The sequence below is a fragment of the Belonocnema kinseyi genome, chromosome 4 (assembly GCF_010883055.1).
Source record: "Belonocnema kinseyi isolate 2016_QV_RU_SX_M_011 chromosome 4, B_treatae_v1, whole genome shotgun sequence".
Taxonomy (NCBI): domain Eukaryota; kingdom Metazoa; phylum Arthropoda; class Insecta; order Hymenoptera; family Cynipidae; genus Belonocnema; species Belonocnema kinseyi.
Window position 1 is genome coordinate 27,887,149 of NC_046660.1, and position 15,236 is coordinate 27,902,384.

At 25.3% G+C, this 15,236-nt stretch overlaps 2 protein-coding genes across 6 annotated transcripts in view; one reads left to right on the top strand and one right to left on the bottom strand.

The window, feature by feature from the left end:
• LOC117171616 (E3 ubiquitin-protein ligase Mdm2-like) overlaps positions 1 to 3,453 on the bottom strand; it is a 25,999-nt gene extending 22,546 nt beyond the window's left edge. For 2 of the 5 annotated variants that reach the window (XM_033359085.1, XM_033359088.1), the window contains exons 1-2: positions 3,313 to 3,453; positions 3,193 to 3,237 (exon numbers count right to left, since the gene is read on the bottom strand). In XM_033359085.1, coding sequence (XP_033214976.1) covers positions 3,193 to 3,237; positions 3,313 to 3,340 — 73 coding nt within the window. In that variant the 5' untranslated portion in view covers positions 3,341 to 3,453. The remainder of the gene's footprint in view (positions 1 to 3,192; positions 3,238 to 3,312) is intronic. The other 3 variants (XM_033359084.1, XM_033359086.1, XM_033359087.1) reach the window with 3 other exon arrangements.
• Positions 3,454 to 9,366: 5,913 nt separating this feature from the next.
• Positions 9,367 to 15,236, top strand: part of LOC117170806 (activating signal cointegrator 1 complex subunit 3) — a 103,986-nt gene continuing 98,116 nt past the window's right edge. The window contains exons 1-3 of the mRNA XM_033357845.1: positions 9,367 to 9,397; positions 9,612 to 9,765; positions 14,918 to 15,009. Coding sequence (XP_033213736.1) covers positions 9,635 to 9,765; positions 14,918 to 15,009 — 223 coding nt within the window. The 5' untranslated portion in view covers positions 9,367 to 9,397; positions 9,612 to 9,634. The remainder of the gene's footprint in view (positions 9,398 to 9,611; positions 9,766 to 14,917; positions 15,010 to 15,236) is intronic.

Sequence of the window (15,236 nt, forward strand, 5' to 3'; positions counted from 1 at the left end):
AAATAAAAATTAGCAAACAATTAAATTTTTAACGAAATATTTGAATTTTTAACCACAAAGCTCAATTTTTTATCAAGATTAATTTATTGCCAAAAGACGAATTTTCAATACAATAGTTGAGTTTTCAAATCAAAAAGTTCAGTTTTTAATCAAAAATGAAATTGCAAAATTTTCCGTTTAAAGATTAATTTTCAACAGAAAGCACAGAAGTTTTTATTCAGCCAGTTGAATTCAACCAAAAAATTTGAAAGTGGAGAAAAAATAATGTTTCACGAAATAGTTAAAATTTCATAGAAATACCTAGTTGAATTTTCAATCCAAAAAGATCAATTTTTGAACAAATAAAACAATTGAAAAAACACAATATAAGGAAAACGATTTCTAAAAAAATACACATATTTCAATTTTCAAGCCAAAAATACTTATTTTCGACAAAAAGTTTATTTTTTACCTAATAGTTACATTTTCAAAATTACAGTTGCTTTCCAACCGTAAAAATCAAATTAAAAATACGAATGTTCAAGAAAATAGTTGAAACTCCAAACCAAAACTGATTAATTTATAACAAAAGATATGAATTTTAAACTAAGCTAAACACTCAAAAAGATTCATTTTTAACCAAATAGTTTCATTTTTAAACAAAAAAGATTAATTTATTCCAGGAAATACGAATTCCGAATAAAAACGGATAATTTTTTGAACAAAAAATTGAGTTTTTCACAAAGTAGTTTAATTTTCAACGAGGCAGTTGAATTTTCAACAAAAAATATGAAATTTGAACAAAAAAGTTTATTTTCAACCAAAGAGTTCAATTTTTTACGGAACTGTTGAAATTTAAAGTAAAGAAAAGGCGAAACTTCTATAAAACAGTTAATTTTTTAACCGAAAAATGTTAATGTTTAACAAAATACAAAACTTTTCGAACAAATAGTTGAATTTTCAAATAAAGAAGAAAATGTTCAACAAAAAATAGTATAGTTAAATTTTCAGTTTAAAAAATTAATTTAAAAAAAAATCAATGTTTCGACCAAAAATAATTACTTTTCAATAAAAATTTTTGAATTTTCTACCAAAAATGTGCAATTTGGACAAAAAAGTTAATTTTTTACCAAATTGTCGAAATTTCAAATAAAAAAAAAGAAGTATTTTCAAAAAAATATTTAAAATTTTTAACAAACTTATAAATTTTTAAATATTTAAAATGCACTGCTTAAAAAAGTTGTTTTCAACAACAAAAAAAATACTTATTTTTTGTCGGATTGATCTATAGAAAAATATGAAATTTGAACAAAAAAAGTTAATTTGAACAAAAAAGTTTATTTTCAAACAAAGAGTTTTTTAAGGAACTGTGGAAATTTAAAGTAAAGAAAAGGCGAAACTTCTATAAAACAGTTGATTTTTTAACCGAAAAATGTTAATGTTTAACAAAATACAAAACTTTTCGAACAAATAGTTGAATTTTCAAATAAAGAAGAAAATGTTCAACAAAAAATAGTATAGTTAAATTTTCAGTTTAAAAAATTAATTTTAAAAAAAATCAATGTTTTGACCAAAAATAATTACTTTTCAATAAAATTTTTGAATTTTCTACCAAAAATGTGCAATTTGGACAAAAAAGTTAATTTTTTACCAAATTGTCGAAATTTCAAATAAAAAAAGAAGTATTTTCAAAAAAATATTAAATTTTTTTAACAAACTTATTACTTTTTAAATATTTAAAATACACTGCTTAAAAAAGTTGTTTTCAACAACAAAAAAATACTTATTTTTTGTCGGATTGATCCATAGAAAAATATAAAATTTGAACAAAAAAAGTTAATTTTCAATCAAACAGTTAATTATTTGTACAAAATTGTTTAAATTTCACGTAAAGAAAGGCGAATTTTCTACAAAAAAGTTGAATTTTAAATCCAAAAATGTGAATTTTTAACAAAATACCAAACTTTTCAAACAAACAGTTGAATTTTCTACTAAGTTTTCTAAATTTTAAGTAAAAAAACACTGATTTTATACAAAACAGTTGGATATCCAACCCCAAAACGTGAAATTTCAAAAAAATACAAAAATTTTCAACAAAAAATGGTATAGTTCAATTCGCACATTAAACAAGTTATTTAAAAAAAAGTAATTTACACTAATTTACTGCCGGATAAATTCAACGAAAAATATGAATTTGAATAAAAGAAAGTTACTTTTCCACCAAACAGTTCAATTTTTTGTACCAAACTGTTGAACTTTCAAGTAAAAAAACACGAATTTTCTAAAAAACAGTCGAATTTTCAATGCGAAATTGTTAATTCACAACAAAAAATAGTAGTTTAATTTTTAGTTTTAAAAAATTAATTTTCACGAAAATTCAAACAAAAATAAAAATTTTGAACTGAATAGTTGAATCCTCAAAGAAATACATTTTTAGCTACATAAAAAGATAAATTTTCGAAAAAGTTATTTTTTTCACATAGTAGTTCAATTTTTAACAAAGAAGGGTTTAAATTAAATTTTAAAAAATTCTCCTTAAACTAAAAATACGAGTTTTCAATCAAGTAGTTCAATCCCAAACCAAAACAGTCATTTTCAAATTATCAAGATGACTTTTTCAACGAAAAAAAATCAAATTTTCGACCAAGAAAACTGACTTTTTAACAAAATTGCTGCATTTTCAACGGAAAAAAAAACTTTCAACCCGAAAATAGTCGGATTTTCTTACCGGGTGCCATTATTTCAGGTCTCATTTAAACGAAATAAAAAACCAAGAAAAGGGAAAAAATAGAAGGTTACCTTCACATGGCCTTCATAAAAATAACAAATAGTAATTCCTAAAAAAATAGGTAAAAAGTACTTATTTTTCTAAAATTAGACTTTGCTTCATCGAAATCATACTTAATCTTAAAAAAAAAAATCATAAATAAACAAAACCAAGTGGGTGTGAGACAGTGTGAGAAAGCCTGTCGCGACAAGTTTTTGACATGGTTGTAAGTATACCAAAGCCAACTGCCCAGGGTCAATAATGCATTTTGATCTAACCTCTAAATTGCTAGTAATCACTGCTTTTAGATAATTATATCGAAAAAAATAACGTGAAATGCGTATTAAAAGTATATCTACGCATTATATCAATTAGTAAACAAGCCGTTCTCTTTTGCGTATTTAATTTTTTCTAAAATGCTGGACATTCACACACATTATACATACCATCGTCAGAGCCTTTTCGCTTCAAACAAGCCGGACTCAGCGAACCTACAATAGCAAAACGACAATGCGAAATATTTCACAGACGAACGAATAATATGCATTTGAAATTTTAATACATACCGACTGATGAATTTAGAAGAATACTCATTTTTGAACACTTTTCGGGTGGAAAACTTTTGGATTTTGATGAACACTATAGACGAGATCGACCACACACAGCCAAAGTTCAGATGAGAGTGTGAATCGCATGAAACGAAACACGAAACGACACGAACTGACTTCAGGTACGTCAATCGGAAGCGCAGTGCCCTTCGGAACTTCTAGAATTTTTTCAATGGGGCTTTCCCTTTCCGGACGAAGAGAAATTTCTAGAGATTAATTCACGGAAGCGTGTGAATTTAGAGCTACAATTTTTGCGTGATCCAAAGTCTGGAACACTATTATATGATCTAAAAGCATAGAATTCGAGATTTGAAAACGAAGGGACATATGATCTAATGCCTAAAACTTCGAGACCTATGCTTTTAAATCAAGGGTTCGGTGATCTTAGCGCAGTGCCGTGAATTAATACCCCGAAATTTCTCTCCGTGCGATCCTGTATTTTTTTAAACTGCAAATTATAGGAAAATAATTTTTTTATTATCAGTTTTTTTCTAGTAAATACTTTATTTTGAAAATTTGAGAAATGGTAAAGAACGTGAACATTGAAATGTTTATTTATTAAATTCTCGACATGTAAAATTATGTAAAAGTAACATTTCGAATGCTTGATTTTAATTTGAGAAAACTGGCGAAAATAACAAATAAAAGAAAATTATAAATTTTTCAAATTTGAGTTTTTTGAATTTTCAATTTATTTTCAACAGTTGAATAATTTTCAAAGTTCAATTTTTTCTTGAAATTACATCAATTTTTCAATATTGCAATTTTTTAGTTTCCAACTGTTAAGAACACATTTGAAAACTCAAACTGTCATAAATTCAATTTTCAACTGTTGATATTTTAATTCCCAACACTTGAATTTTGACTTTTAACTGTTGAAAAATAAAAAATTAATTTTACCATTTAAATTTTTGATACTCAACTGTTGAAAATTGAATTTTCAACAGTTGAGTTTCCGAGTAATTTTTCTAAAATTTAAGTTTCAATTTTCAAATGTCTTCAATTTTTAACTCTTGAAAACTCACGCGAAAACTCAACTGTTAAAAATTCAATTTTAAATTTTCGTCCATTTTTCCAACCCTTGAATTTTGAATTCTCACCAATATTTTACTGTTGAAATTCACTCGAAAACTCAACTAATTTAATTGATGAGAAGAATTCCTGAAAATGTAATCCTAAATTTTAAATAGTTTAATTACCGATTTTCCATTTTTCTTCAATTTTTCAATATAACAATTTTCTTCCGTTTTCAACTGTTGAGAACACATTTGAAAACTTACCATGTAATAAATTAAATTTTCAACTGTTAATATTATAATTCGCAATACTTGAATTTTGACTTTTAACTGTTGAAAAATAAAAAATTAATTTTACCATTTAAATTTTTGATACTCAACTGTTGAAAATTGAATTTTCAACAGTTGAGTTTCCGAGTAATTTTTCTAAAATTTAAGTTTCAATTTTCAAATGTCTTCAATTTTTAACTCTTGAAAACTCACGCGAAAACTCAACTGTTAAAAATTCGATTTTGAACTGTTAAAAATTCAATTTTAAATTTTCTTCAATTTTTCCAACCCTTGAATTTTGAATTCTCACGAATTTTCAACTGTTGAAATTCACTCGAAAACTCAACTAATTTAATTTCCAATTTTCCATTTTTCTTCAATTTTTCAATATGACAGTTTTCTTTAATTTCCAACTGTTGAAGACACACTTGAAAACGTAACTGTTATAAATTCAATTTGCAACAGTTGAGTTTTCAAGTGTGAACTGTTGAAAATTGGAATTTAAATATTTAATATTCTTTATTTTTCTACTGTTCAAGTTTTAATTTTCAAATTTCTTAAATTTTTAACTGTTGAAACCCCACTCAAAAACACTATTTTAAATTTTCTTCAATTTTCAACTGTTGAAATTCACTCGAAAACGCAACTAACGAAAATTCCATTTGCAGCAGTTGAATTGTTAATTTTCTCTAATTTTAAACAGTTGAATTGTTAATTTTCTTTAACTTTTAACAGTAGTTGAATTGTTAATTCATTTTTTTGCAACTGTCATTGAAAATTAAACTGTTAAAAATTCAAGGTTAAATTTAAAATATTTTATTTATCAAGTGAGTTTTTCAATGTTTGAAAACTAATAAAAACTGAAAAGTCAATATTGAAAACTGAAAATTGAATTCTTAGCATCTGAGTTTACAATCATTGAATTTGGTATTTTCTTCTCTTTTTCAACAGCTGAAATTACAATCTTCAATTTTCTACATTTAAATTTTTTTAAATTTCTGATTGCTGAATTTTCAACTATTAAACATTGTGAAAATTTCCAATTCAATGTTGAAAATCGAATTTTCCACTTTCTTCAATTTTCGACAGTTACATTTGCGTTAAATTTGTTTACAACAGTCGCGGTTTTACAAAGATGAATGTTCTATTTTTTCAATTTTGTACACTTGAATTTCCACTTTTTTAAAAATTTCTACTGTTGAATTTCCAATTTTCTTCAATTTTGGACTGTTAAATATTCACTCGAAAACTTAACTATTGCAAATTCAATTTACAACAGTTGAGTTTTTAACAGTTGAATTATTTATTTTTTCAAATTTCTACACATGAATTTCAAATAACTTCAATTTTCTACAGTTGAATTCTCTTCAATTTTCATATGTTGAAAATTTACTCGAAAACGCAACTTTTGAAAATTCAATTTATGTAACAGTTAAATTTTCAATTTTTTCAAATTTTCTTAAATTTTCAACTGTTAAAAATTCATTCGAAAATTTTCAAATTTTCTTAAATTTTCAACTGCTAAAAATTCACTCGAAAGTGAACCTGTTGAAAATTCAATTTACAACATTTGAGTTTTCAATAGAAGAACTTTTCTATTTTTTTAAATTTTCTACATTTCAATTTTCAACGTTCAATTTTCTCCAATTTTCAACTGTTGAAAACTCTCACTCGAAAACGCCATTGTTAAAAATAAAATTTTCAACTTTTGAAACTCACTCAAAAACACCACTTATGAAAATTCAATTTTTAAACGTTGAAAACTCAATTTTGTATTTTCTTGAAATTTCAGTTTTCGTCAATTTACTCACTTGAAAACTTATGTGTAGAATATTTAATTTTTAATGTTCAATTTTCTATCATTTTCAAATGTGGGAAACTCAACTTTTAAATGTTCAATTTTCAACAGCTTAAAATTGAAAGAAATTGAATTTTCAAAGTAGACAATTTAAAAAATTGAAAATTACATTTTTTCAACAGTTGAGTTTTCGAGTGACTCTTCATCAGTTAAAAATTGAATTTTTTAACAATTGAGTTTTTCCGTGAGTTTTCAACAGTTTGAAATGAAAAATTCAACTCTTGAAAACGTGAAAAAAAATTCGAAATGAAGTTTTCAAAACTGTTGAAAATCAGAAAATGGAAGAAAAATTAAAAATTTAACTTTGAAGGACTCACATGTTAAAAATTTAATTAAGAATTTTTATTAACTGTAAAGAGTTGAAAATTTAATTTTATTTAATTCAGAGTTTTCTTCAAATTTCCACAGTTAAATTTTGTATTTAAAAAAACGGGTGTAAAAAATCTTATATTTACATAATTTTACATGGCAATTTAAAAAAGAAACAATTCAATATACATATACAAAATATTTTTTAGTTAAAAAAAATATTTATAAAACATTTTTTGTAATTTTACCAAATTCAGAACCACGAAGTACTCTTATTTCAACTCTTTTTTCATGTGGCATGTGGGCGTAAGTTGTTTAAAAAAAAGTTGTCAAGGTAAGGAACAAGCAAGAACTCGAGCAAGAATGGTTCTGTAGAAATTCGAAGGTTAACATTTTTTAAAATTATTTTCAGCGTAGGGCCCTAAAAATTAAATTCCTTTAAGACGTCCCTGTCTCAAGGTCTTTTGTACGCGACGCGCACCCGAATACGCGCCACGTACGCACCGACGTAAAACCCAGTAGTAGTAGTGGAATTCCGGTCTGTGCCTGCCTAGCCAAACTTTAAAACAATGGTCATAGGCTCTCATTCAGAAAAAAAAACGGTCAACAGATGTTCCGATTTTTTCTCAGAAAGGGCTCAGTAGTATAAAAATAAAACAATTATGTTGATATGAGAACTTTTAAAATCGAAATTTATAAGAATAAATTAATTTTTTTATATATATAAACTTGGTTAATTCTTTTGGTTAAGGAGCGTTTGAACCGTTGAAACTGTTGGAACCGGGCCTTAACCTAAAAATTCGTTTGTCTCATTTTACGTCTTAAATACCTGATTTACCGCCTTTTTATTTGTTATTTCGTATTTTTTCCCCTGTTCTTAATAAACTTCTTCGTTTTCTCGTTTTTTTAATGCGAAAGAAAATCCAACTAGATCACATTTTCGGGGAAAAAATTCAATTGTCTTGATGTCCTAAAGGCGTTTCAAGTCTTAAAGACGTCTGTATAAAATCAATGAGACTGACATATGGACGTCAAAAGTATGTGCTTAGGACGTCATCAGGATGACAATGTCTTTTTGCCCACTGGAAACTATTTTTTCTCGCTCCTGTTTCTCTCTATTTTGTCACGCATGAGTGAACGTCCCACATCTCTCCGCGGCTCCTCTCATCCACCCCCCCCCCCGGCGGAAACAGTAAATCCAGTTTCGACTGTATTTAGTTTCTGGCTAAAGTGCAATTTTTTCTGTTTCAAAATTGGTCCATTTGAGATAACATTCCTTTTCGTTGGTTGAAAATTCAATTATTTGGTTCAAAAGTCATCCTTTTTGGTTGAAAATTCAACTTTTTTGGTTACTTATTTGGTTAAAACATAATCTTTTTCGGACGAAAAATCAACTGTTTTCTTAAGAATTTTCTATCTCATTCTATCCTTTATCAGACTCGACCTTTATTTATCCACGTTTATATTTTTTTTATCTTTCTCTCAATTTAAATTTCCGTCTATCTTTTTCAATTTTTTTCAATTATGTGGGATAGACAATTTTAAGAGTACTCAATTTCGGAAGATAAAAAGAGAGATAGATAAAGATTCAAATCTATATTAAAGAAACGGGATTAAGTAAAGAAAAATATAAGTCTTCGGTTATGAAAAACAGCGAAAGATAAAAAATATATTGACGTGGATAGATGCAGGATAGGATGAGATTGGGAAGAGATTAGAAAAGATAGACGGAAGTTCAGATTAACCTAGAAAGACAAAAATATTGACATTGCTAAATGAAGGATAGGATGAGATAGGGAAGAGGGTATTGCAAAATATATACTTGTTTAGATAGACAAAGAGACAGAAAAAGATTGACTTAGATAGATTTAGGATACGATGAGATGGGGAAGAGATGAAAAAAGAAAAAGGGAAATTTAGATTAACCGAGAAATAGAAAAATATTGACGTGGCTAAATAAAGGATAGAGTAAGGTTTCCGGTTAATGATCTAAAAAGGTATTATTCGAGGACCAAGGACTTTGAATCGGGTTGGATCGACAACGAATTTAGAATAAAACGAAGTTTATTCAATTTAGCTAACAGTAAAAAAAAAAGAACAACGCGTTCGCTCAAAGATATTTGATAATATAGTTTTTAATATCTTTGAACGCATAAATATTTATATCCTTGTTTCGCTTTCGCGGTTGGCAAGACTCTGCTGTTCGCCCACATACTGTCTCGCTCGATAATGATCGACAATGTTCGATCAATTGCCGATCTCGCTACGGCGGTAAATTAAAAAATGTAATCTTAAATATTATGTCTTACAATAGGATGAGATAGAAAAGATTAGATAGAAAAAGATAGACGCGAATTTATATAATAATTTATATCAAAATTATTAAAAATTTGATAAACAATATGCAAATGGCAAAAAGTGTTGGTTTTTATTCATGAAAAGTATTTCAACTTTTACTTGACATTCCATTGTTAAAATAAGCGCGTGATCAATGGCCAATGAGGTTGCTGGTGCGAGACATGCGCAGTGCGTATGCAAAAATCGGCAAAAATGTCGAACGTCGAAAAGAGAGAATGAACGTGATAATAAGGTAAAAACTAAAAACAGTTTATTGCAAATTGGTAATTACATTTCTCAGTTAAAATGAATTTTTAGTATTTGAGAGAATGTTTAAATGTCCTTTATTGATATGTGATTGGCGATCAACAGCAACAGCAACCTCTAAACATGTACACTTTGGGATAACCTCTAAAAAAGATTTTTCAATGAGAGTATCCAAAATAAAAAATAATAATTGGTTTTAGTTGAAACTTAAAAGAAGATAAACATGCGTGAATTACCGAGAGTAACTCGGTCTTTGCGAGCCTTCACAGACTTGGGACGATCAAGGAAATGTTTACGTCAGGAGCCGAATGACATTTTGGCAAAACGGCAGGAACAGACCGAAATTTTTAAAAGGTAAATGTATTCAAATTAAATATAAAAATAATCTTGATACTTAGAAGCAGATCCAGTAAGCGCAAAAAGATTCTTAAGATTTCGGAAATAATTCATGGGCGAGCCAAGACTTAAATGCGCAAAAAAAGTATATTTTCTAACCTAAAAAGTAGAAATTAATTCATTTGTCTTATATTTCTATATATTTTTTTCAGTTGCTTTTGATAAAAAATAATTTTTTTTAAGGTGCATCCCTTTGGTTGTTTTTTTTTCGAATTAAAAAATAATTTTTCATATTGAAATGCAACTTTTCCTTTGGTGGTTAAAAAATTATTATTTTAGTTAAAAATTGGCCTTTACTGATATAAACTAATCTTTTTGGTTGCAATTTCCTTTTTTTTTTTGTCAAAACTGCAACTGTAGGTTCGAATTTTGGATGAAAATTCTTTTCTTTATTTCTTGATTGAAAAATCTTTATTTGTTGAAGCATTCCTCTTTTTTGTTACAAAATTTAAATTCTGAGTTGAAAGTTGAACCAATTTTCATAATTTTAGTTGAAAATTCAACTATTTTGTTGAGTTTTTTTCAATGTAAATTTATCTTTTATAGTTAAAAGTTCCAACTATTTTTTTGAAAATTAATGTAATTTGGTTGAAAATATATCTCATTAGTTGAAAATTAAACTAATTTGTTTAAACTTTTGTTTGTTATTTTGTTGTTAAAAAATATTAATTTTTTATACTGAAAATTGTCTATTTTTTGTTGAAAATTGATTTGATTAAATTTGAGAATTCAATAACGTGTGTAAAAGTTGAGACCCTTTTTTTTTAATTATTTTTTTTTCTGGTCGAGATTAAATTTTTCGTTGATAATTCACATTTTCGGGTTAAAAAGACAACTTTTTTACAGAAAATTCGTCTTTCGACTTGAAAATTTAACAATTTGGATAAATTTTTTTTTTATTAAAAAATCTTTTATCTTTGAAGAATTCGTATTTTTTGTTATAAAATATAACTAATGGGTTAAAAAAATGATATACTTTGTTTGAAAATTTCTATTTCGTTAGAGATGCATTATTTAAATTGAAAATTCGTCTTTTTGGTTAAGAATTCATCTTTTCAGTTTGAAAATTGGACTATTTGGTTAAAAGTTCAACTATTTTGTTGAAAACTGCAATTTTTTAGTTAAAAATTGACCAACATTGTAAAAAAATCATTTTTCTTGGATTCTGCTTCATCATTTTAGTTGAAAATTCATCTATTTTGTTGAAATTTGTTTAAACATTTTTTTTTGTTAAAAAATATTATAATTATTTTCACATGAAAATGCATTTTTCCATTTGTAGTTAAAAATTGGTTTTTTTAAATCAAAACTTGTCTTTATTGGTAGAAAAATAATATTTTTTTGTTAAATCTCCTCTTTTTCGGTCAAACCTGATACTGTTCGGTTCGAGATTAACTTTTTTGTTGAAAATTCATATTTTCGGGTTGAAAATGCAACTTTTTTACAGAAAGTTTGTTTTTCGGCTTGAAAGTTTAACAATTTGAATAAAAACTATTTTTTTTATTTTATTGTTTTTTTTTCTGTTTAATTTGGTCTTTTTTATTGAAAATTGGCATTTTTTGGTTAAAAATTGACCAGCATTGTTAAAAAATCATTTTTTTTGGATTTAGTTGAAAATTCATCTATTTTGTTGAATTTTTGTTGAAAATTGAACTTATTTGTTTAAACCTTTTTTTTTTGTTAAAAAATATTAATTTGCGTAAAAGTTGAAACACTTTTTTAAAAGTTAATTTTTTAAGGTTGACTCCTTTGGTTCCAAATTGAATAATTTTCCTAAAATTGTTTTTTTTTGTCTAATAAAAAATAATTTTAACATGAAAATGCATTTTTTCTATTTGTAGTTAAAAATCCATATTTTTTTAGTTATTTTCGGCTTGGAAATACAACTTTAGTACAGAAAATTCGACTTTCGCCTTGAAATTTTAACAATTTAGATACCAAAAATTCCTTTCTTTTTTGAATAAAAAATCTTCATTTGTTGAAAAATTCGTGTTTTGATCAGAAAATGTAACTAATGGGTTGAAAGTTAAAGTGCTTTGTTTAAAAAAATTTCATTTTGTCAAAGATTCATAATTTAAATTGATAATTAAATTATTTTGTGGAAAATTCGTCTTTTTTTTGAGAATTCATCTTTTCAGGTTGAAAATTTAACTACTTGGTTAAAAGTTGAACTATTTTGTTGAATATTTTATTATTTTATTGAAATTTGGTCTTTTTTGTTGAAAATTGGCATTTTTTGTTAAAAATTGACTTTTCAATTCTAAAAAAATCATTTTTCATGGATTCAGCTTCATCATTTTAGTTGAAAATTCATGTATTTTGTTGAATTTTTTTCACTTGAAGTTTATCTTTTTTATTTGAAAATTCATGTATTTTGGTTTAAAATACATCTCGTTAGTTGAAAATTTATCTACTTTTTTCAAAAACTTTGTTTTCAAGAATATTAATTTTTTAACTGTAAATATAACTATTCCATTTTCGGTTATAGTAGAACACTAATTTTTTTTTTCAATTTTCCCTTTTTTTTGTTTAGAACTGTCTTTTAGCTTAAAAATCTTTATTTGTTGAAGAATTCGTATTTTTGTTTAGAAAATTTAACATTTAAATTTCAAATCAAATTATTTTGTTAAAAATTCGTCTTTTTCGTAAAAAAATAATATCTGCGGGTTAAACATTTTATTGTTTTTAAAAATTTGGTTGTTCTTGAAAATTGGTCTTATTTGGTTAAAAGTTGACTTACGTTGTTGAAAATTCATCATTTTAATTGAAAATTTAACTATTTTGTTGAATTTTATTCGCTCAAAGTTGATCTTTGTTAGTTGAAAGTTCAACTATTTATTTGAAAATTAATGTATTTTGTTTGAAAATACATCTCGTTGTTTGAAATTTTAATTACTACCTTGCTGAAAACTTATTATTAATTTTTGTTTGTTAAAAAATACGTTTTTTGTTCATGGAAATAAAAACGTTCAATTTACGCTTGGAAATTGATTTTGTTAAATCAATCTTTTGTTTGCAAATTTAACAATTTTGTTAAATTTTTTTTCTAATTGAAAAGTAAGTTTGAAATTGATTTTTTTATTTAGTTAAAAATTCGTCTTTATTGGTAGAAAACTAATTCGCCTTTTTTGTTAGATTATTCAACATCTGGGTTGAAAATTAAACTACTATGTTAGATTTGATTTTTTATTTTCTTGAAGATTTATCATTTAAATTTAAATTATTTTGTTGAAAATTCGGCTTTTTGGTACAAAATTAATATCTACGGCTTAAAATTTTTTATATTTTGTAGAAAAATAGTCATTTTAGTTGAAAATTCAACTATTTTGTTTCATTTTTTCAATAGAAATTAGTTATTTTTTTTTTTTTTTTCATTGAAAATTGAACTATTTATTTTAAAATTCATGTATTTTGTTGAAAATGGAGCTATTTTGTTAAAAAAACAACTTTCTCTACTTGAAATTTAATATTTTTTATTTTAAAATTCGACTATTTGGTTGAAAATTAATTTTTGTAATCAGAAAATTCCAGTATTTGATTAAAAATTTAACCATTTTGTTGAAAGTTCGACTAATTTGTTAAAAAGTCACCCTATTTGGCCGAAAACTCAACTGTTTTGTTGAACATTCGTCTATTTGGACAGAAATTTCGCCTTTTTGGATTGAGAATTCATTTCTTTGGTTGAACTTTTTTCCATTTTTGATTTAAAATTTATATTTTAATTTGAAATTTGATGTATTTTGTTAAAATGGTATTTCTTAGTCCACATCAACTGTTTTTTTATTTCAAATTAACAATTTTTTCCTTGAAATATTGTAGCTTGTTTCGTTGAGAATTAATTTTTTTTATCAAATCAACTACTGTGTTTCAAGTTGAAGTACTTTATAAAATATTAATTTATTTTATTTGAAGATTCATACTTTTAGTTGAAAATTCATATTTTCGGCTGAAACAATGAACAATTATGTAGAAAAGTCAACTATTTGGTCTAAATGGACTTTTTCGCTGACAATTCATATTTTTTATTAAAAATTAAACTATTTTGATGTAAAATGAAATTTTTTGGTTAAAAATTAAACTATTTTCATGTGAAGTGCAACTTTTTGAATACAATTTCAAGTATTTCTTTGAAAATTTAACTATTCTGTTGGAAATTGATTTTATTTGGTTGAAAAGTATTTTTTTATTTAAATATGTAGTTATTTTATTTTTCGTTCCTAATTGTTTCTTTATAAGTTAAATATTAAACTATTTAGTAGAAAATTCATGTATTTCGTTGAAAATTTGTATATCAGTTTAATACAACCCGTTCAAAATTCTTTTTTTGTTGTTGAAAATAAGATTTTCAAACTAAAAATTTAACGATTCCATTTTTGTTTGAATATTATTTTTATTTTTTTGTTGAAAATGCATCTTTAATGAATAAAAATTAACTTTCTAAGTGAAAATTCCTTTTCGATTGAACAGTCATTTTCAAAAACATTCGAGTTTTTAGCTTGCAAATTAAAATATTTTGTAGAAAATTCTTCCATTTGAGTAGAAAATTGATCTATTTTATTAAGAAATCAACTATGTATTTTGTTAAAAATTCATCTTTCTTTGTTGAAATAAACTGGTTGATAATTCGTTTTTTATTTTTGTTAAAAATAAGTTTTTTTAATTGAAATTTTAACTATTTCTTTTTTGTATGAAATCTTATCTTTTTTTAGTTGTGAATTAAGTATTTAGGTTAAAAATTTAGCTATTTGGTAATAAATCAACTATTTTGTTGTAAATTCAATTATTTAAAAAGAAATGAACTATGCTGTAAACGACACCTTTTTTGATCGAAAATTCGACTTTAAAAAAATTAAAAATGCATCTTTCTTTGAAAACTCATCTGAATTCTAAAAGATTCGTCCTTTTTGACTGCAAATTAAAATTTTTAGTGGAAAATTCGTGTTTTACTCCCCTATTTTCTTTTTTTTTAACACCCTACTTCCCCTGTTTTGAGAGAATTTTGGACTGTGAAGTTCAAAAATTTCAAAAGTATCTATTTAAAAAAAATCATCAAATATCTTTCTTTGGGTTCTCGATTTCTTCAAAATTAAACAAAATTCTTTTATTGCAGAGGTCCCGGTTGGCACGATTTTTTAAATCGTGTACCCGACGATGTTGCATCCTTGCTCAATAAAGTGCATCATTTAACGTCAAAAATATGTGGTAAGATAAATTATTATCTAATTTTTTGTTCATATTTATTTAGTTGTAAAATGATTTGATGAAACAAATCAATCCTTTCTTCGACCGTTGATATTTATTGATTTCAAATCTTAAATTTCAAATTGTTTATGTCTTACGGTCCAATCGTAAATCGAAAAAATAAATATGAGTCAAAAAAACATGTTCTTCGAAACTCAAATATTTATTTAATAGAAAAAACTCCTTTC